This window comes from Pan troglodytes, chromosome 16 (genome assembly GCF_028858775.2).
Source record: "Pan troglodytes isolate AG18354 chromosome 16, NHGRI_mPanTro3-v2.0_pri, whole genome shotgun sequence".
Lineage (NCBI taxonomy): Eukaryota > Metazoa > Chordata > Mammalia > Primates > Hominidae > Pan > Pan troglodytes.
This window is the reverse complement of record NC_072414.2, coordinates 83066698-83088411: the sequence shown is the minus strand read 5'-3', so window position 1 is coordinate 83088411 and position 21714 is coordinate 83066698. Positions and strand designations below refer to the sequence as shown.

General features: G+C 41.0%; 1 protein-coding gene across 9 annotated transcripts in view; it reads right to left on the bottom strand.

Annotated features, from left to right (window-relative positions):
• The window catches only part of SV2B (synaptic vesicle glycoprotein 2B), a 201852-nt gene that overhangs the window by 14853 nt on the left and 165285 nt on the right, over positions 1-21714 (bottom strand). For all 9 annotated transcript variants that reach the window (XM_054667961.2, XM_016927459.4, XM_016927458.4 and 6 more), the window contains 5 exons: positions 19549-19659; positions 18598-18686; positions 17640-17804; positions 4615-4748; positions 2253-2453 (listed from right to left, as the gene is read on the bottom strand). In XM_054667961.2, coding sequence (XP_054523936.1) covers positions 2253-2453; positions 4615-4748; positions 17640-17804; positions 18598-18686; positions 19549-19659 — 700 coding nt within the window. The remainder of the gene's footprint in view (positions 1-2252; positions 2454-4614; positions 4749-17639; positions 17805-18597; positions 18687-19548; positions 19660-21714) is intronic.

Below are 21714 nucleotides of genomic sequence, written 5' to 3'. Positions count from 1 at the left end.
TTGAGAGAATAACTACTGCATAAATAAATGTTATTGGATGAATAAATGAGTGGCTAGCAGCCTAATCAGGAAAACTTCTACTCCGCTGATAACAAGAAATGACTTGCACACTACAAAGAGCCCAGCAGATTAAGCAGAACAAAAATGTGCTTGCAGATTTTCTAGTGGGGTTGGTCTGAGAGGTGGGGATAGGGCTATTTCAAAGTGGTTCCGCCACATCCCATATCCTAGTGGAATAGGTATTAACTGAGCACCTTGTCTTTACCGTGCACTTGCCAATGTCACAGCCGACCCACTGCATGTAGGCCTTTTACTAAAGATTGAAGGGTAGAGAGACAAAGAAGGTCCTGTCTCAGCTCTTAACAAGCTTGCCTCTAGCTCAGAAACAAAACAGAGACATTCACAAGAGAGTAGGCTATAAAGAATGATTAAATATTAGTTCTAGATCTCTCATTCGAGAGCATGCCTTTATTTAGCATTATAGGAATTGTTTTGATCTGGGATGTATTCACGATGATACGAAGGGCTTCAGTGGTGAGGGAAAGGATGTCTGTTGTCTCACCGTCCCGCCTGCCCCTGTGCCCAGCCACACCCCCACCCCACTTCTGTGAGGGGGCATGTGGCAGGTCCTTAGGTGGTGGGCTGTTCTCGTTGACATGGGCACCCACCCCAGCCTTATAACCCTGCCTCCCCCAGAACCTCCTCAGCTGCTTCATGAACAGACCAGAGACTCCACTGGTAAACTCTGGGACTCATAAGGCTGGTGACAAATGGCAGAAGTGTCACATGTCTGCTCTCACACCCCTTATCTCACTGAGGCAAACAGAGGTATTATTTTAACAATGAAAATGGAAGCTCAAAGAAGTAAAGGAACGTGGGTCCACACATAAAGCTAATCTTGGCAGAGACGGAGCCACCTGACTCCCAGCCAAAGTTTTTTTAAGATGCCAACCTGTAGTGTCTTCTGCTGAAAGCTTGGTGTTTGGGGCTAACCTAGGAAAGAGGCCATCTTCATCCGTTCTGATCAGTTCAGCAGCATTGCTGAGTGTCAACTCTACTGCAGGCACTGCGCTGGACACGGGGGTTATGGACGAGTAAGCCATTGTCCCTTCCCCCATAGGGCCTCAGGACTACCCAGGCACTGCCTCTAATAGAGGAGAGCATGAAGTCTGCCATACCTAAGAGATGACTCCACCCTCACCACAAGATTAAAAAGCTGAAGTCACAGGCAGTTCTCACGCTTACCACGCTGAATATGCATGCTACTATTTATAATAGTGATATTCAGTATGAGCCAAATGCCAGGAAAAGAATTCCTTCCCATGAAGACCTGATCAATTTTCTCTTCTCCAACAAAATGACTTTATGATTTATTGTGTTTCCTTTTGCACGTTGCTGCTAGGAAGCTTCGTATTAACTTTCCTAATCAACGACATCCCTAAGGCAGGTCCCTAATGGCATGTTTATTAATAATGTGTTGTCCACTTCCCCACCCCTGGCCTTGACTCATATTCTAATGTACATTTCCCCGGTCCTCAATCTGTACATTTTGCTTCTTGTTTACCATTCATGGCATGTGTTTCTGTAATAAATTGCTGCAAGTCCCAATGGAATGAGGCAAGGCATACATGAATATAGCTACCATTTTTGAGAACCGACGATGTGCCAAGTGTTACAGGTGCCTTATGTTCAATTCTCACAAAACCCTACCAGCTAGATGTGGAAAATCATTCTCGTATAAATAAGGAAACTGAGGCCCAGAGAAGTAAAGGAACACATTCAAGGTCAAACAGCCTTTCGGTGATAGGATTTCAACATGACTCTGTCCAACTCCAAAGCCTAAAGTGGTATTGCTATTAAATAATAAAAGTAATACAATTTATCTTCAAACATCAAACCATCACCCAGGAGCATTTTATATATTTTTCTGACAATAATCTGATGAAGGGGCAGGGTGGATATTATTACTACCCTTATTGAAGTGCTAATAGATTAAATGACTGTCACAGAATTTCTGTCAGGAAATGAACAAAAGTCCCTCGCCTAGACCAAAGATTCTTGACTATTTCCCAGGAGCCCTGGAGTCTTCTGTAGGCACACATCCTTGGCTCTATAGCCCTGGGTGCAATCTTACTTGTTGGGTTGGTTGTGCAAGAATTATTTAATAAAAGGGAAAATTTCCCTGTTTAATACACTTGAAAGTCACTACCCCAGCGCGTTGGAACCCAGGAATGACCCTGCTGGCAACTCACCAATCATCTTGAGCCTTCCAATTCTATCCATGAGCAGGGCAGAAATGATGTTCCCGGGTAAGACAGACAGGCTGCCCAGGAAGCTGACGAGGTAAATCAGGAAGTCATTATCTTGCTCCAAGTCCATGTGGCAGCCCTCCTTCTGCTCCAGGAAGGTGGAGTTGATAAACCGACAGTTGATGAACTTATGCTCGTAGAGGTCTGGGGAGAGAAGGAAACCTTCGGTTCATGTAAGTGGAAGGGAGCTGGAGAGAGAAAGGCAGAGGCAGGGATGAAGTCTGCCCCCTCCTGTAGGCAGGCTGTGCCAGCCTTTGCCAGTCAGACAGCCTCAAAGTCAAGGTAATATGTGGCCATGTCATCAAGGTATGGATGAGTAGAGAAACTTCCAAAAATGTAATGACCTGTTCAAGTTCCTAAAAGCAAGGGGAAATTAAACTAACATTGAGAGACTTCAAAATGCATCCTCTCAGCCAGGTGTAGTGGCTCACATCTGTAATCCCAGCACTTTAGGAGGCCGAGGTAGGAGGATCACTTGAGCTCAGGAGTTCAGGACCAGCCTGGGCAACACAGTGAGACCTTATCTCTACAAAAAAATAAATAAATAAATTTTTCTTTTAAATTAGCTAGGTGGGGTGGTGTGTGCCTGTAGTCCCAGCTACTCTGGCACCTGAGGCAGGAGGATCACTTGAGCCCAGGAGGTCAAGGCTACATTGAGCCATGGTTATGCCACTGCATTCCAGCCTGGGCAAAAGAGGGAGACCTTGCCTTTAAAAAAAAAAAAAAATCATCTCTCCAGCTGGATAACAGTCCTGTTTGTACCAATCAGGTGACACTGAGACACTGAGGGCCACGGCAGCTAGGCCTCTCCTTGGAGGCTACCTGGCATAGAGGAGCAGAACACAAGAGAGTTGGTTCCAGATGGAGCCGATCACTCCAGAGCCCATGCTGTAGTCTGTGCCAAAACCTGAACATTCTTAAAAAATAAAAGCCATTTGCATTGGAACCAGTTTGCAAGTCTTCTGACACCTTCTAAGATCAGCTGTTCTGACAGAAAAAGTACTAAACAGGCTCCCTAGAAACCTGCGTTTGGGGAGCTAGCCCTGCTGTTGACCCTCTTTAACCTCCCTGAGGCTCTACCTACAAAATCTACAAAATTGGAAGAGTGCACCTGATCATCTCCACTGCTTCTCCCAGCTCTGACATTTCCTGACTACACATGTTTGCAAGAATCTCCATGGTAAGAGTATTCAAATGAGGAGGCATCATTCAAACTTGAAATCATAAAACAATATGCCAGTTTCTAATGACACTTATTAAACTTCTGGAACTCATTATTGTTTCAAGATCAGTCTAAAAGGAAATTCAGGAAGGTTAGTGCCAGAATGAATTATTAAGAGACTCCAGAATATTTAGAGACCAGATCTTGAAGCTCTTGAGGCTGATATCATAGAGGAAAAAGATGTTCTTATATAAACTATCCCTTGCTGCTGATGCCAAGAATAAAGCATAGATCTGGACATAATGCAAGTAGTTCTGTGGAAAGATTGCAGGCTTCAGAGCCAAACAACTGAGGAATGAATCCAAACTCCTTCCACTTGCTAACCATGGCCTTGAGCAAGTTGCTTAAGTCTTGATTTCTTTAACTCAGTTTCCTTAGCTATAAGAGAAGGATTAAAAAAAAATAGTACATTTCTCCCTTGAGACAATGTAGGTAAAGCCCCCTAATGAAGCTCAGTTGGTTTCCTTATACCCCGACTTCACTTGGTATGTTATTAATTTATGATGAGGGTAGTAAAAGTAACAAGAAGTGGTGTAGTGGTAGAATTTTGGGACTTTTTAAATCACAGAAATCTGAAATAGTATGATTTTAAAATAGTCTTTTTATTTCACTTTATGCAAAAAACGTGAACAGATGTAATTTTCCCTTTCCATTTATTATCGTGAGAACATGAGTCTTGCATTTTGCAAGTTTCAAATTGTGCAAGGTCTTCAAGAATGCATTCCGTGCATAAAATGCAGCCCTCCTGGAATGCCAGTTGTTATTTGTGTCATCCTTTGTTCATACCAAAGACCCTTCGTGTATAGCATCAGCCTCACCGAGATGAGGACATTTGGCTACAACTTTTGTTTCCATTTCATTTGTGATAAAACTGAGACACAGATACATTAAATGCCTTAGCAAAGGCTGTGCACCTAATTTGTGCCATGCCTGGAGCTAAAATCCATTTCCCCACCAAGGCTTGGCATTTGTATCTATGAATACTTTCCTACTCCTGAAGTTTATGCCCGACCATTTTGATTCTTGGACAACACAAGTTGTCTCCTGTTACATTCTATTCAATCTGTCAATGTTCTTACCTACCTGTGTTGTAAAAGATGGTTGATTCAATGGTACAATTTTTGAAGTAGGTATCTGTTGATGTTACATCTTCAAAATAGCACTCGTCAAAGAATGTGTCCTCAAAGAGTACATGTTTAAAGTACATTCTTGTGAACCTGTGGGAAGAGGTTGACCCTTGAGTGATTCATCTGAGAAAAAAAGAGACTTAAGACCAAAATGGAAAACACAGCAAGGCAGAAAAAGGAGATCTGCAAGCAAAAGGTGCCAGAGCATTATTTTCAACCCAGACCACTTCCCCACTTCTTAGCTGTTTGTTTATTAGTGGGGAAGGGCTTCAGGACCTGGAAGCCAGCGTCTAGCGTAGGTGCATACGGAGTGCTATGCACCAACCTGGTGGTTTTCAAAGGCAGGTCCACGGACCTTCTAAGTCAGAATCACAGAAATGTGAAATAGTGTGAAATTTAAATATTAATAACATCTCACTTTCTGAGACATTTTTAAAACATGCAGGTCCCTGGAGTGGTCCTAGAAGTTTTGGAAGCCATAGAATTGTGAAGGTCTGAGAATCTTCATTTTTTAAAAAATTGTCCCAACAAAGATGTGGGGAAATAGGCCTTTCATTCATACTATTGGTAGAATATAATCCATGCAGCCTCTTTGGGGAGCAATTTTGCAAAATTTGAAATGCACGTTCTCTTTGACCTAGGAATACCACCTCTAGGAATTTATCCTACACATACTTGCCCATGTATTCAGAGATACATTCACTGATCTTCATTGCAACACTGCTTGTAACAACGATGGATTACTACATACATACATATGTAATAGATGCCATATAATGGAATGCCATGTAGCCATCGTAGTAAATGAGGTAGATCTATATATGTTAATAAGGAATAATCTTTAAGATATATTGTTAAGTTAAAAAATCAAGATGCAACATAGAGTTTATAAGACAGGCTCATTAAGGTAAGAAAGGGTATGGATACATATGCTTCCAAATATATCTGGAGAGCTACACAAGAAACTGATAGAAATGGTTGTTTCCAGGGAGGCACAATGGAAGTGAGGAATAATACACTTAATTTTCACTTTATGCCAAGTGTATGTATTATTTGTTCACTTTTTTTTAAAACTCAGTTAAAAAGACAATAAGGCACCTAGACGATTCTGAGGCGCAGCCACATGTGGGAGTCACTGCACCTCTCCAACTCCTGCATATTTAATAGGAAAGAACAATGCAACATTTAAAAATGTATCTCACATACATTACCATCTTCCTCTGTTGGCTATATTTAACAAGCTTGGTCAAACTTTTAGGCTGGAAGCCTTTAAATATGTCTTCGTTTGCAAATAATTACAACACATCCTTTCATTCATCTATTCATTCACTTACATATTTAGTCTTCTGCAAACACTGAGCATGGTACTAGGTGCTATGAGTATAGAGAGGAAAGTCATGGTCCCTGCTCTCCAGTCTAACTGGAAAAAAGTGCAAGCAAATAGGCAACTACAATACAGTGGAAATCGGCATGACAGAGATAGCATAGGGTGCTGATGGCCATTGTTCCTTTTCAAAAGGGCCACCAAATAATTCACTCCATGACCACCTACAATGGCCAGTGACCCTTATCCTTCATGCTCTATCGTGTCCTGCTCAGAACCTTAACCTACAGCTGCCAATTATTAGCTTCTGCTAAAAGACCCCACACAAGAAGTCCCGGGCAAGTGTTCACCAAAAGCAGGACCCCAGACCACTTGCATCAGAATAAACTTGAGGTTATTATTAAAGATGTCATTTCCTAAATTCCAGCCTACACCTCTTGAACCAGAATCACCAATGGCAGAGACCAGATTATTATACTTAAAGAAATTTGAGAATCATTGGTCTAGAAAAACAAACTATTTTGAGAAATTTTTCTTAGGGCCAAATTTGCTACAGACTTTTAAACAGGGGCCTCCAAAAGCTATCACTAAATTCTTCAGGTTTCCATGGGAAAACTAATTGGTGAGTCTTTTGTTACAAGAAGATGCCTCTGATGTCAAAATGTATAAGCTAGACGTGTTTACTTAAGAGAGCTATTCCTGGAGACTGTTGCAGGCCTTTGCTTTTCTTAATATATCCTTCTCTTTAATATAGTAATAGGCTGCTGATGTAGCCTTGGGTGATATTTTAATATTCTTCCCAGGGTGGCTGAGAAGGCAGAGCCATAAATCATAAATGGGTCTGACGCAGGCAGCCCTTAAAATGTCTCTCCAAGTCAGTTAGAAAAAGCCAGAGTTATAAGGGAAGAGATAAAAGGAGAAAGGGCCAACACATATTTTATGACGCTTTACATAAATCATCTCCTCCGATCTCCAGCCTATATACTGAATTGGCCTACCCAAGATTCTTGATTCAGGAGAGTTCAAAAGATGAAAGAAATGTTAGCAACAGTACTTTGTAAGCTTTTCCTTTAAGGCAACAGAAGCCATTGGCAATCCAAGGTCCATGACAAAATTGTCATTACATACACTTTGTTTCAGTTGCCTTCAGGCCCAATGGTTAGTCCAGCAAGTGATTTAAGCTACACCAAAGTCACATTCAACATGTGTTAGGCTTGAGGGCATCACCCTAAAGAAATTCAGTCTAATTAAAGAGATACACAAGAAAACCAGCCATTAAAATTTAGTGTGATGATTATCAAGATAGAGGTATGCTATAAAACCACTTCTAAGGGGACACTTGTGATCCAGTTGGGTAAAGTATGAGGTGACTCACCCTGAGGGAAGAGTGAAAGCTCTCTAAGCAAAGATAAGGACATGTATTCCAGACAGAGGGAAAAGCATGTGCAGACACAGATGCATGTCATATATACTCTTCAATTGCCTTTTTTGAAAGCAGAGAATTCTCTTTCACATAAATTACATCGTCATTTAAGGATAAAATAAATAAAGGCTACGGCTCCCCAAAGTTCACACACATAAATATTTTAATAAGCTCTCTGGCCACCATGAAATGAAATAGAGTTCTTAAGAACAGGCACCCCGGCCTCTCACATATTACCTTAGATCAGGTCCTAATCTGAGGTAAATCAAAAGACAAATAAGAGGATCTCTTCAGAAAATATGTACTTGGGCCTAATTTGCTTAAAGAAAAGAGGAAACAAATTCTTGCCTGAATATCTGTGTAACTTCTTACATTCTCCAGGTGTAGGGGTCAGGCCTTCACCCAACCTGTGATGCCACCCTCCAAAAAATGAAGAGTCTAACTTTCAGAACTTAACCACCAGGAGCCCTCAAACAATTTTCTTCTCCTCTCGAAGCCCGCATTTAAAAAAATCTATAAAATAGGGGTGTTGAGAAGATGGCTCTTTTTGCAGCTCTAGCATGGTTCCATAAACGGGGCGTACTTTTACTGTGTGTAGCCCCAAGAAAGAAATAAAAGAGTAGACTTAGGAGATGGCCATCTTACTTCCTCAAATATTGAAATATTATTTCATGAAGAATCAGAAAATGTTCATGATGGGAAATCCTGGTGCCAACGTCAATCAAATAGCGCAAGGACATACATTCTTGTGCCTCAGTGAGTCTGGCAATAAAATCCAACTTCCCCTCTCTTTCTTTTCTTACACTCAAAGATACCTGAGTAGTGAAATCACGATACCTCATTCTGTCTCCTTTACAAAGATCCTAGCACATTTACTGCCTTTAGGAACGATAACTGAAGCATAGAACATAGAACAAAAAGGGAAATAATAAAGATATAAACATTAAATTAGCAAGAGAAAAAGAGTAGAACAAATTCATATATAAATATAGTTCAAAACATTCTAAGTCAAACACTAATTTAGCCATGCCAAAATCTGGAAACAATTCAAAGATCCCTTCAACAGGTAAATGGATAAACAAAATACAGTAATTCATTCAAATCATGGAATACTACTCCACAGTAAAAATAAACTACTAAAAATGAAATAACATGGATAAATTCCAAATGCATTATGCTAAGTAAAAGAAGCAAATTCAAAAGGCTTCCTATTGTATAATTCCATGTAAGTAACATAAAGAAGATCATTGGCTGCCAAGGACTGGGGATGGAGAAAGGGCTGACCACAAAATGGCATGGGGAAATCCAGGAGGTAATGGAATTGTCCTGTATCTTGCTTGTGTTGATGGTTACATGACTGCATGCCTTTGTCAAAACTCACAGTGCTGTATACTAAAAGGGGTAAATTTATTGTACATAAATTATTCCTCAATAAAAAAGGAAGTTTCAAAAAGTTTCTAAGGTAACCATAGCTAAAACAAAATCCAAACCAAGCTCAACTACAGCCTAGATTTTCTTAACCTCCCCACATACTGTTAAAACCTAGCAAAAGAGGTGTACACATTTTTAGTCCCTACTGTCATACAAAACATCTGACTTGCAACCCAACATTACAAGACATACAAAGAAGCAAGAGTAAAACAGCATCATATCAAGACATAATCACTTAAAAAATAATACTCAGTTGGGAGGCCAAGGTGGGCAGATCACCTGATGTCAGGAGTTTGAGACTAGCCTGACCTACATGGAGAAACCCCGTCTCTACTAAAAATACAAAAAATTAGCCAGGTATGGTGGCGCATGCCTGTAATCCCACTTATTCAGGAGGCTGAGGCAGCAAAATCACTTGAACCTGGGAGGCAGAGGTTGCGGTGAGCTGAGATCATGCCATTGCGCTCCAGTCTGGGCAACAAGAGCAAAACTCTGTCTCAAATAATAATAATAATAATAATAATATAAATACTGGAACTATCAGGCAGGGAATTTAATATAATTATTATTAACATATTAAAGCCTTAAAGGAAAAAATGGTTAACACGCATGAGCAGTTGAGAAATTCCAGCAAAAAGATGCAAGCTATAAGATTCAGAAAGAAACGCTAGAATTGTTTTAAATAATGTAACAGATATTAAGAATGTCTTTGATAGACTCATTATTAGGCTCATCATGGCAAAAACAAAGGATTACTGGAATTATAGATAACTCAAAAAATATTACCAAAATTGAGACATAAAGAGAAAAATAAGGGAAGAAATAGAGAAAAACATCTAAGAGCTATGGGAAAATATCAAACAATCTAACATAGGTGCAATTGGAATTCAAGAAAGATAAGAGAAAGAAGAAGTATTTGGAAAGACAAAGGCAAAGGATTTTCCTAAAGTAATGAAACCAATCAAACCATAAGTTCATAAAACTTATAGAACCTCAATAGAGTAAATCCCAAGAAGAAGGAGGAGAAGGAAGATGAGGAGGTGGCGGTACACCTAAGCACATGATATTCAAATAGCTGAATATCAAATATAAAGGGAAAATCTTGAAGGGAGCAAAAGAAAAAAAATCATGTTACATACAAAAAAATTAATAAATAAAGATAAGAATACAGCAGACTTCTCATCAGAAAGTATGCAAGCCAAAAGACAACAGGGTGAAAGCTTTAAATTTCTAACTGGAAAAAAAAAAAACTGTCCACCCAGATTTTATACCCAGCAAAAATATTTTCAAAATTGAAGAAGAAACAGATCTTTCAGACAAACAAATACTGAGAAAATGTATTGCCATCATAATTTCACCACAAGAAATAATAAAGGGAAGTTCTTCAGGCATAAGAAATATAATACCTATCTACATTTGAAACTTGGATGTTCACAAAGAAATGAAGATCTCTAGAAATGGTTAAATACATTTTCCTCTTTTTTTGGAGACAGAGTCTCACTCTGTCACCCAGGCTGGAGTGCAGTGGTGGTATCTCAGCTCACTGCAACCTTCACCTTCCAGGTTCAAGTAATTCTCGTGCCTCAGCCTCCCAAGTAGCTGGGACCTCAGGCATGCAACACCATGCCTGACTAATTTTTTGTATTTTTAGTAGAGACAAGGTTTTACCATGTTGCCCAAGCTGGTCTCGAACTCCTGAGCTCAGGCATTCCGCCCACCTTGGCCTCCCAAAGTGCTAGGATTACAGTGGTGAGCCACTATGTCCAGCCTATTTTTCTTTTATTTTTAATCATTCTAAAAGATAGTTCACTGGGTAAAGCAAAAATAGTAGCAATATATCACGTGTTTATAGCATATGTAAAACAAGTATGTATGACAACAATCACATAAAACAGGAGAGAAGAAATGAGTGTTCTGTTGTAAGGCTCTTACACTAAAAGTGAAGTAACAGAATAATACTTGAAGGCACATTATGATTAATTAAAGATGTATATTGTAAGCGCTAAGACACCACTAAATTTTTTACAAAGAGGAATAAATAATATACCAATAGTGAATGTAAAATGGAATTATGAAAATAATCTAAAAGAGGGTGGGAGAAAAGAAAAAACAAAAAACATGCAAAACAAATAGAAAATAGCCAGCAAGATGATAGGCTATAATTCAACCATATAAATAATTACAATAAGTATAAATGTTCTATACACACGGATTTAAAAATAAAGAGAGTCAGTTTAGGTGGAGAAAGGAAGACCTAACTATATATTAATCACAAGAAATTCACTTAATTATAAAAATATACATAGATTGAAAGCAAAAAAATGGAAAAAATTATACAAACACTGATCAGAAAGATGCTGAAGATTTAGATAATATCAGATAGTAAACTTAGAACAAAGACTACTATCAGGGATTAAGGGTACATTACATAATGACAAAGGTTTCGATACACCCGTAACATATAATGGTTATAAATATGTATACACCTAACAACAACAAAAACAAAGTCCTAACACATTTTGATTTCTAAGAATAAAAATCATACAGACTGCATCATCCAGTCATAGCACAAGTATATATAAATGATCAATATTTAACGGTATTTTGACACTTAAAATGCACTTCTAAATAGCTGGTGAGATGAAGAGTGAATATTAATGGAAATTGTATTAGTACAAAAAAGGAGGACTTATAATTACAGATCCAACAGATTTTAAATATCCTAAGAAAAGACGATGAATACTTTTATGCTGATAAATTGTAAAACTTTTAAAATATAATTTTTCAAAACAAGAACTACCACACCTGAATATACAAATACCATTACAAAATGAATTGGTCATCTAAATGTATTGTCTCCATAGATGGCAGGCTCACTTGGTTATAGAGGCTGGTTTTACCAAACCTTCAAAAAATTAACAATCCCTATCTTATATAATTTCCTTTAAGGAAAAGAAAGAGAGGACATAACAATGATACCAAAGTTGAACAAGAACAGTATAAGCTAAATATACACCGTATACTACTGGTGAGAGTGCAAATTAATGCAATCCCTTTGGAGAACAATGTTTCCAGCCTTTCACCCAGCAATTCCTCTTCTAGGTACATAGCCTAGAAAAATTCCTTCCTGACAACACTTTTTGCAGCTTTATTTGTAATAGCAAGAAAAGTTTATTAACTACTTAAATGTCCTTCAAAAGGAGAACAGATGGATACATTATGAAATATGCATATAAAAATTTGAATTAAATGAAATTGAGTTATATAGCTTTCTCCCCCAACAGAGTATTCTCAAAATCATAATTCTACACAAAAAACAAGTTGCATAATTTATAATAATTATATATCTATACATGTAATATAATATGGTTTTATCTAAATTTTGAAACATTCAAAAGACTGCTGTACAATGTTTATGATACACATGTATATGCAAAAAGTGTAAAAACTGCGTGAATGTAAAGCACCAAACTTATGACAATGGTGATCATGACCTCCGGCGAGGGAGAAGAATATTATCAAAAAGAGTAATACTGTGAGTAATGCTTCATCAATTTTGACATCTGGAGTAAACATAGTTTATGATTTTATAAAGCTAGGTGCTCTGAATAGGGCTGCTTATATTATTCTCTCTTCTCTGCATATTTGAAATGTTTTATAATGGAAAAAAAGAGAGGAAAGGAGCCAAAGAACTAGTTATTTGCAGATGATAGGATTATATAACAAGAGAAAAACAGAACTATCAGAGAGCTCAGAGACAAAACAAATATCCAAAACTCAATAGAGGTCTTATTTATTTGCTACAACATGTGCACATGTTTGACAGGGGAAGAGGAATCCAATTTTCAGCAGCCAAAGTACAAACTATCCAAGAAGATGCTCCACAAGAACCATGCAGGACCTGGAGTAAGCTACAAAACTTGGCTGAGAAATGTTATCAACTCTGAAATATGATATACATTCTACATCAATATTATCACATTCTGATGTGGAATCCTAGGCTTAGACAGGTCACAGATTTGCCTAGGATGGCTCAGCTTGTTATTAAACAATCAAAGCTAGAACCCAGCCTTGGCAACTTTCTGGGATCAAGAAACCAGAAGCTGCATTGACCTGGCCCACCACTGGCATCTTCGAGGAGCTTTACTCTACTGAAATTTAGTCCCACTGCAGTTGAAGAATATTCTTATTTGGAGCCAGGCGTGGTGGCTCATGACTGTAATCCCAACATTTTGGGAGGCCGAGGGGGGCGGATCACTTGAGGTCAGGAGTTCGAGACCAGCCTGGCAAACATGGCAAAACCCCATCTCTACTAAAAGTACAAATATTAGCCGGGCATGGTGGCACGCGCCTGTAATCCCAGCTACTCAGGAGGCTGACACAGGAGAATCGCTTGAACCTGGGAGGCGGAGACTGTAGTGAGCTGAGATCATGCCAATGCATTCCAGACTGGGAGACAGAGTGAGACTCCATCAAAAAAAAAAAAAAAGACGAATATGCTCATTTATTCCCCCTCCCCAAAGGAGCCTTGGCGTGTAACATTTCAGTGTGATGCGTGACAGCAACCTCTGTTCTATTGTGTGTGTGTGCTTTCTTCCTCTCTCTGCTCTTCCTGCCCCCTGCTATCCTACCGGCCTCATTTTAGAGCTAAATCTTGTGAACTTCATTTTCATACTGAGCTATTCACCTCTGACCTTTACTAAGAACTCAAGAGAGCTTTTCTCCCATCCTTCATTGGCAAATCATCTGAGTGAGCAGTTACACGTTCCTACCTGAGTAAGAACACAGCATCAGCTTTGAGGAACCGCCAGGAGTAAGACATTACTTCCTGGGTCACGACCTATCACAGACAGAAATCAGGCATCTCTCCCTGATGTGCAGAAAGGTTTAAATAAGATAATGCTCTCCTGCTCCTAACCCTCAAAGAAGAAAGCCCTACCAAGCAGAAATGTCTTCCCAGGAAGAGAAGGTAAGTTAGTTAATTAATTACTTAGTTAATACATATTCTGGTTAGAAATTCTATCTGTTTTTAGCTAACAATAAAGGAAGCCTGGCCTGACATTTTGGCTCAGGGTTTAAAACATGAACTTATTCTTTTGCCTTTCTTGCACTTTCCAAAAACTCACAGGTTTTGAAGCAAAAGCTTCATGGGTACTCAGAGCCCCCAGATCCCCAAAAAGGCACTAGAAGGCTGCAGATGATGCTTTGGGAGCAGACCAAAACTAACCTTGGCACTTTTGTTTCTTCTTGGGGGCAAAGAGATTGGTTTTACTGCAGGATGAAACTGAGGTTTCAATAGAATTTCCTTTGTCAAAAACTTCTGTGGGTGAAGTCCTGTTTACAAAAAAATAATTTTCCACCATGCGTGATACTCAACAAAATAATTTCCATCGAAACCTTAAATCAGCCAAGTATGAATAAAGTCAAAGGAGGAATACTGGTAAGGATAGAAGAAATGCCCCCAAGGAAGCCAAAGAACACGCGTGTATTCATGGAGGCGCTCAGAAGAGGGTTGGGGTTTTCAAAGATGAGCTGTTTTCCAGCTCACGACCAGCAGATGGCAGCATAACTCAAGAAAAGAAGCCAGGCTCCTTTCATTCCTTAGATCACTTTCAAAGGTTCCTAACCAGTCAAGGAGAAAAATACCCTTTTTATTCAAGCAAGTTGCTGGGGAGGGAGTGGGGGAATTATGGGCTTCAAATAATAGTGGGTATAGGTTTAGTGTCTGTTGGTTAAAAAACATATACCGTATGATGAAAGTTACAATGAACTCATTACAACTTTTGAAGAAATTTATATTTTCATAATCATACAAAAGCATCTATGTACATTTGAAGCATAGAAACATGGTAGAAAATGTGTGAAGACAATCCACTCCAAGACAATCCTTGGCACACCTATACATTCCCAGACCTTGGCAATAACATTGGCTGCTATAGTTACCATGATTAGCATTTTCATTGTCACTACTATCAATATTATTACTCATATCACAATGATATATCCGCTAAACATTGGGAACTTCAGAAATGAGGTCTCCTTAAAAGAATTCATCTCTGCAGGGAATGGTGTCACCCCGTGGGGTGGGGAGAGGCATCTAGTCATCCATAATGTTCCTCAGGGGGTCCTGAATCCACAAAATTCATTACCCATCATCCACAGGATTCACCGTCCACCCATCATCCACAGGATTCACCGTCCACCCATCATCCACAAGATTCACCGTCCACAACATCATCCACAGGATTCAGCATCCACAACATCATCCACAGGATTCAGCATCCACAACATCATCCACAGGACTCACCGTCCTCCCATCATCCACAAGATTCACCGTCCGCCCATCATCCACAGGACTCACCGTCCTCCGATTATCCACAGGACTCACCGTCCTCCCATCATCCACAGGACTCACCGTCCTCCCATCATCCACAGGACTCACCGTCCTCCCATCATCCACAAGATTCACCGTCCGCCCATCATCCACAGGATTCACCGTCCCCCCATCATCCACAGGACTCACCGTCCTCCCATCATCCACAGGACTCACCGTCCTCCCATCATCCACAGGATTCACTGTCCGCCCATCAGCCACAGGATTCACCGTCCCCCCATCATCCACAGGATTCAACACTGCTTTCTTCAGCCCCTGTTTCCTCCTCACTCCCACCCAGCAGTTTGCTGAAAGCCCGGAGAAGCTGAGCAAAGTTAAAATGACAGAGTGGATCAAAAGTCTCCACTTTCTGCCTAGCTAAGTGTCAGAACTGCAAAACCTGCTTGTTACAAATCACAAGGACTCTGCGTTGTATTGACTTTCATGTAGAAAGTATCATGTAAAACAGCGCCTCTGTAGGAAAGAAGAGTTTCCCAATGAGAAAATATTTGTAGTTGTCAAGAGTACAAGATCTGGAGTCCAAGTGCATGGGTTGGGAGATAGATATTTCTATGTATATTAGCTGTGTGATCTTGAGCAAGATACTTAACCTCTCTAAGCTTCTGTTTCCCCACTTGCAAAAGAGAAAGCATATTTCTTGTTCCCTGGAGTTTTGTGAGATATCTACGTAAGGCACTTAAGGTAGCACCTGGCACACAGCAATGCTCATTAACATTGCCTGCTACAGTGACTATCATTGGCATTATTATCATTGTCACTGCTACCATTAGTATTACTTGTATCAAAATAATGTATCACTAAACCTTGGGAACTTCCGAAATGAGGTCTCCTTTAGGGAATTCATCTCTGCAACGAATGGTGTCACCCCATGGGTGACATCTAGTCATCCATAATGTCCCTTAGTTTTCAATATTTCCAAAGTATCCTAATAAAGCAAGGGTGACATTTCTTCCTTGGCAATGTCAACACAAGACCTCCTGACATACTAAAGAGCTCAGACAATGAAACATCTTGGGGGAACTGCCTTCCACCACCACGAGCATTGGAGCTGCCATCCCTGGAGTGGTCACTCTGGGCAGAGGATAATGACTCTGAACTGTCTCTGCAGGGGATGTATGGATGCATGGGTATATGAGTATGGAGATGTCTGCAACTGGGCTTCAGCAATTTAAAAATTCTGAAAATCTGAACCCATGTCAATGATACTTAGTCCAAAACCTTCCTTCCCAAAGGTCTGATATTGGTAGAAATAATATTCTCTTTTTTATTGCACACTTTCTCACCTTAAATAACAGGAAGCCTTAGCTGAAGTCTAGCCTGTAAGAACAATATAGAATAAACTGAAAGAGGTATCCTTCCTGGGCTTCACCCAGGCATTCCTTTCCTAAAGTGGCCAGGAGTCACTACAGGTAGGGACTTTACTGAGACACCAGACGCATATGTGGGTGCAGACAGGGGGAGATAGAACATTCACCAGAGGTGAGAATTCGTGGTGTTAATTTTGTATTGAAGTGGTAAATATGGGGCAGTTAATGTGACTGACATTGAACTATCTGGGCCATGGTATTTCAGTGCCGCTGTATAGCTCATGGCCACCCATTTACTTACCATTCACAACCTGATGAGCTTGCTAAGTACAGTTCAAGAAGGGACACAGCAGAGGGGTAATTCACATTATTCAGTTTAGTGAATAATGTGGGCTTGGGTAAGCATGATTAAGGTCCTGCCCTGATCCATCTTGAGGGTTTCAGAGGACAGTTTCAAAGAGGCATTCCTAAAGCACAGCAGGGCGGATGGCCCATCTCATTTGTCCCAGGACCAGGAGGAGGAGGAGTAAAATGGATTGAGGAAGCAGCCCCACAAAGATGTGAACAGGACTTTTCTAATCCTCCACTGATTTTTTTTTTTTCCCTCTAAAAAACACTCCTAGCTGACTGTGGACCATACTGATCAACCCTCCAAAGTAATATTAGGTGAAAGAATAACAACAGGGCTTTATTTGTCCTGGCATGGAAAAGCTTCTAGGGTCAAAGTAAAAGCTCAACACCCAGGCTTTGGACTAGTTCGGGAATCTTAGCAGTAAGAGCCCTAGGCCCTTTCTCTGGGCAGCCACTCTTAATGGGACATCGCTTGGAAAAATGGTCCAACTGACCATCCTCAGTCAAATGTCTCCATCCTTGCATGAAATAGCTCTCGCCAGGAGATTAGGGTGTCGGGGAGCCAGCACAACACAGACACAGCCACTAGGGGAGCTATGGAGTCTCTGGCAGCCATGACAGGTTGTGATGATGACACCAGCCTTGGCGCTAATTCCCGGCCATATTTGATTCTTATCTTCCCTCCAGCTCCCTCCCAAGAACAGTCCCCACAACTGTCACCCTGATGTGAGAGAAGCCCGTGATCACTCACTTATCATTCACAAGTTTCCCATGTTGGTGGATCTGATTTTCCATCGTGAAGTTGATTGTGGCGCCGTACACATGCTCACCAAAAAATACCTTCATTTTAGACTTGTATTCTTCATCTTGAAAATAGCGGATCATATCAGGAAACCAAACTGTCAGTCCATAGTAACTGGAGTGGAGAAGGCAGAAAGTTGCAACAACAACAGGATTCATTCTTTCATGATCAGGGTCTACATTCTTGATGCAGATCAAACTCATTGAAAATACATTAATTTGGTTCATTATTAGAAAATCTGACAATATAAATCCTCATATTAATAAATACAAGGGGAAAAATATGACCACCTCCATAAATGCTGAAAAGGCATTTGATTTAAAAGAAAATTTTTCCTGATACAAACACCAATAGATTAGGGGTTGAGGGACACCTCCTTAACACGTAAAATATACATGTCTCAGCCAGAATCTTAGTGAATAGGGAAACACTAAAGACATCCCCACTGGCTGGATGTGGTGGCTCACACCTGTAATCCCAGCACTTTGGGAGGCCAAGGAAGGCAGATCACTTGAGGTCAGGAATTCAAGACCATCCTGGCCAAGATGGCAAAACCCCATCTCTACTAAAAATACAAAAATTATCCAGGTGTGGTGGCACACATCTGTAGTCCCAGCAACTGGGGAGGTGAGGCAGGAGAATAGCTTGAACCCAGGAGGCACAGGCTGCAGTGAGCCAAGCCCATGCCACTGCACTCCAGCCTGGGTGCAGAGCAAGACTCTGTCTCAAAAAAAAAAAAAAAAAAGTTTCTTCTTTGTAGAAGCCACTAGAGTTGGTTTTCTGTTACTTGCAACCAAAGCATCCTACCTGATACAAATTCTAAGTCAGAACTCACTGTAATCCTCAATGTGTAAAGGAGGCCACTGAGGCACAGGGAATTACAAAATTTAAGTAAGACAGAACTTACCTTAATGCCATGGCAAACCAAACCACGGCCAGAATCAGTGTATTCATTCTGTAGGGCCCCATCACACAGTACAGGGCATTATCCCAGACCTACAACCCATACCAGAGAAGGATTGTTAAAGAAAGCAATGTGTGACTTTGTTTCTCCCACAAAGAGCTCATTACTGAGATATTCTAATAAGTTGCCTAGGAACTCATGGAGAGAACCGGTACCCCACTGTCTCCTAGAGGCAGCAAAACTGTCCAAATAACAAGGAAAGCCTCTTCTCTTCCTACTGGCTGGCCTCATACTCTAACAGTCCAATAGGATTTTCCCCGGGAGCACAACATTCCATGAATGTGATTGAAAGCACACTGAGTTAGGACTTCAAGGCACTGAGTAACCTTGACTACTGAGTTCTATGCCCTGCCTGTGGGCAAGGGGGATATTGCAAACATTTACTGACCATACACCATGAAGGCCAACCAGTCCCAATAGACGCTGGCTGTCTGGCTGCCTCAGTGCTCAATAGCTGACTGGTTCCCTACTTGGAGGAGCCAGTGCTCCAGAGAAATGGCATTGCCCTTTTAGAAAAATGTTTCTTGGAAATCAAGAACAAGCCTCAAGGGGTCATTTATTTTACTCACTTCTTCCTCCATGTGATTATTTTAAAATTTGCTAGAGAGAATAATGTTTACTCAGACTAGACATTTTACCTACATTCAAAATCCCTGCCTTGGGAAGGAAGAACAAAGAAAAGAAACTAAGATTTAGAGAGTTTTCAGCTCCAGGGCACACAGCAAGCTAGAGGCAGACGTGGGCTGGAGCCCAAACGCCCCCCTCCAGGGTTGCTTCCTCTCCATCACGCTGGCCCAGGTTGGTGGGGATGTTCAGGAGCTGCATTTTTCATCCACTAAGGTAAGAGACTCCCATAGAGACACATTCTCATCCAAAGTAAGTTCCCAATCATACCTGCTTGAAAATGGTCTTGAATCTGACCAGCCAGCGCTGGTACCAGGTTCCTGTTGAACTTTGGATCTCAATGAATTCATCCATTTGCTTGGGAGTTTTGATGTTGGAAACCTGAAAAGTAAAAATAGGATATAGAGAATTTGAACCCCACTTTGTGTCAGAGTTTTCAATGTGTAGTTTAATGTAACTATTTAAACTGATTTAGGACTAGAGGAGTCTGCGGTTTCTCAAAGAGCACACTCAAAAAAAATTCAAAAACTGTTTCCATCACCTCCTCCAATAAACTTTTCATCTAGGGATAAAGACGAGCCACAGAGTGTCTCCATCTCTTTCTTCAGCCAAAGGACTGAGGATATGAGGAGACAGCAGAAGGGAAATACAGATGCGACTGGGCAATCCGTGGGGAGAAAGCAGTCCCTGGAAAGTGGACAACGGACTCATCATTTCCCGAGGGCTAGGTCTAAGACAGCTTGGCTATTGTTTTTTAAACCCTAAAAACAGTGGGGTTTTTTGGTTTTTTATTTGTTTGTTTTTGTTTGGTTTTGTTTTTTGAGACAGAGTCTCTGTTGCCAGGCTGGAGTGCAGTGGCACGATCTCGGCTCACTGCAACCTCCGCCTCCCAGGTTCAAACGATTCTCCTGCCTCAGCCTCCCGAGTAGCTGGGACTACAGGCCTGCGCCACCACGCCCAGCTAATTTTTTTGTATTTTTTAATAGAGACAGGGTTTCACCATGTTGGCCAGGATGGTCTCCATCTCCTGGCCTCGTGATCCACCCGCCTTGGCCTCCCACGGTGCTGGGATTACAGGCGTGAGCCACTGCGCCCAGCCAAAACAGTGGTTCCTAAGCTTTTGGGAGAATTTGAGAATCTGCTAAAGGCATAGGCTCTCTTCCCAGAAATGTCAAGGACGTGACCACACTGTGAGCCTCCTGGACTCATCTGGCCACTCCCAGCTATGCAGCCTTTGCAAATGATCTTCCGCCTGACGTCAGACAGAGAAGCTTCAGAACTCACAAAGCAGGCTCTGCAGCTGAACTCTTGGCTGGAGCTGGGCTTCAAGCTATTCAGTACCTTCATGGATGTTATGACCCCCAGCTACAGACAAAAAGGAGGCTACAGAGGAAGTTAACATCAACTCAGGAAGCACCTTAAAAACCACACCCCAAAGCCTTAAGATATCCTCTCAAATGTCAATTTTTCCTTTCTTTGCTCCTTGGGGAAAATAACAGTCTTCCTTTGGGATTAGGGAGTGAGTGTGTTGACAACTTCAAGCATAATTACTCACTCTAATTTACGATTCATTAGAACAATTGTCTATGATTCAGTCTAAATTAGAATATGGCCTGTGTTACCCCAGCCCTGCAGATCGTGGGTTCTCAGCCGAATGCTTCAACTCCTTCTCCTTCCAAAGGTTTCACTGTGAGTTTGTGAGGCAGCCAACAGGGCTGGTAAAACCTAGAGCTCACGGCATGGGCATCAACTAAGAGTCTGACTGCCCTAAGCTCTCCCTCCAGGCCACTGCATACATCTATGAGCACGTCTGCTGATGGGGCACACACAGGAGTTAAACAGGTAACACCTTCAAGCTGGGCTGAGTACCTGCCCCTGACCGCCAACCACAGGCTGGCTCTCTAAGGTCAGTTACCACTTTCTGGTTGTCTCTCTTTTTTCATTTCTTTTTCTGGCCCATCCAGCCATTTACTTCTACATCATTAATATAATCATCAAGTCAGTATAGAATACTGAGCCCATAACCTTTTTAAGTCCTTCTTCCTGTTGGGTTAAAACTAAAAGCAGAAGTTATGCCTCAGAGCTTAGTAACTGGCACGCATGCTGGGATAAGACCACCTCCAACATTTTGTAACTCTCCGCACATTGATTTCTGCCTGCACATCCTTCCTCCGGGTGCACTCCCACCCCGAAAATGAGGAACTCTGATCCTGTTGTAAAAGGCTTTTGTGTCTGAAAATTGGCATTTTTATTTATTTCCTGGCTAAGATCTCATTCTTCAGCATTAGGCAGTTATATCTGTTAAAATAACTAAATGGGAGGCCACTCAACGGAGGTGGCTCTAATGCCCTGGGTTCCCACATCATCAAGCAGAAACCTAACTCAGAACTTTAAAGAAAATGAAACAAGCTCAGCCAATCCCAGTTGGCTGAGTGG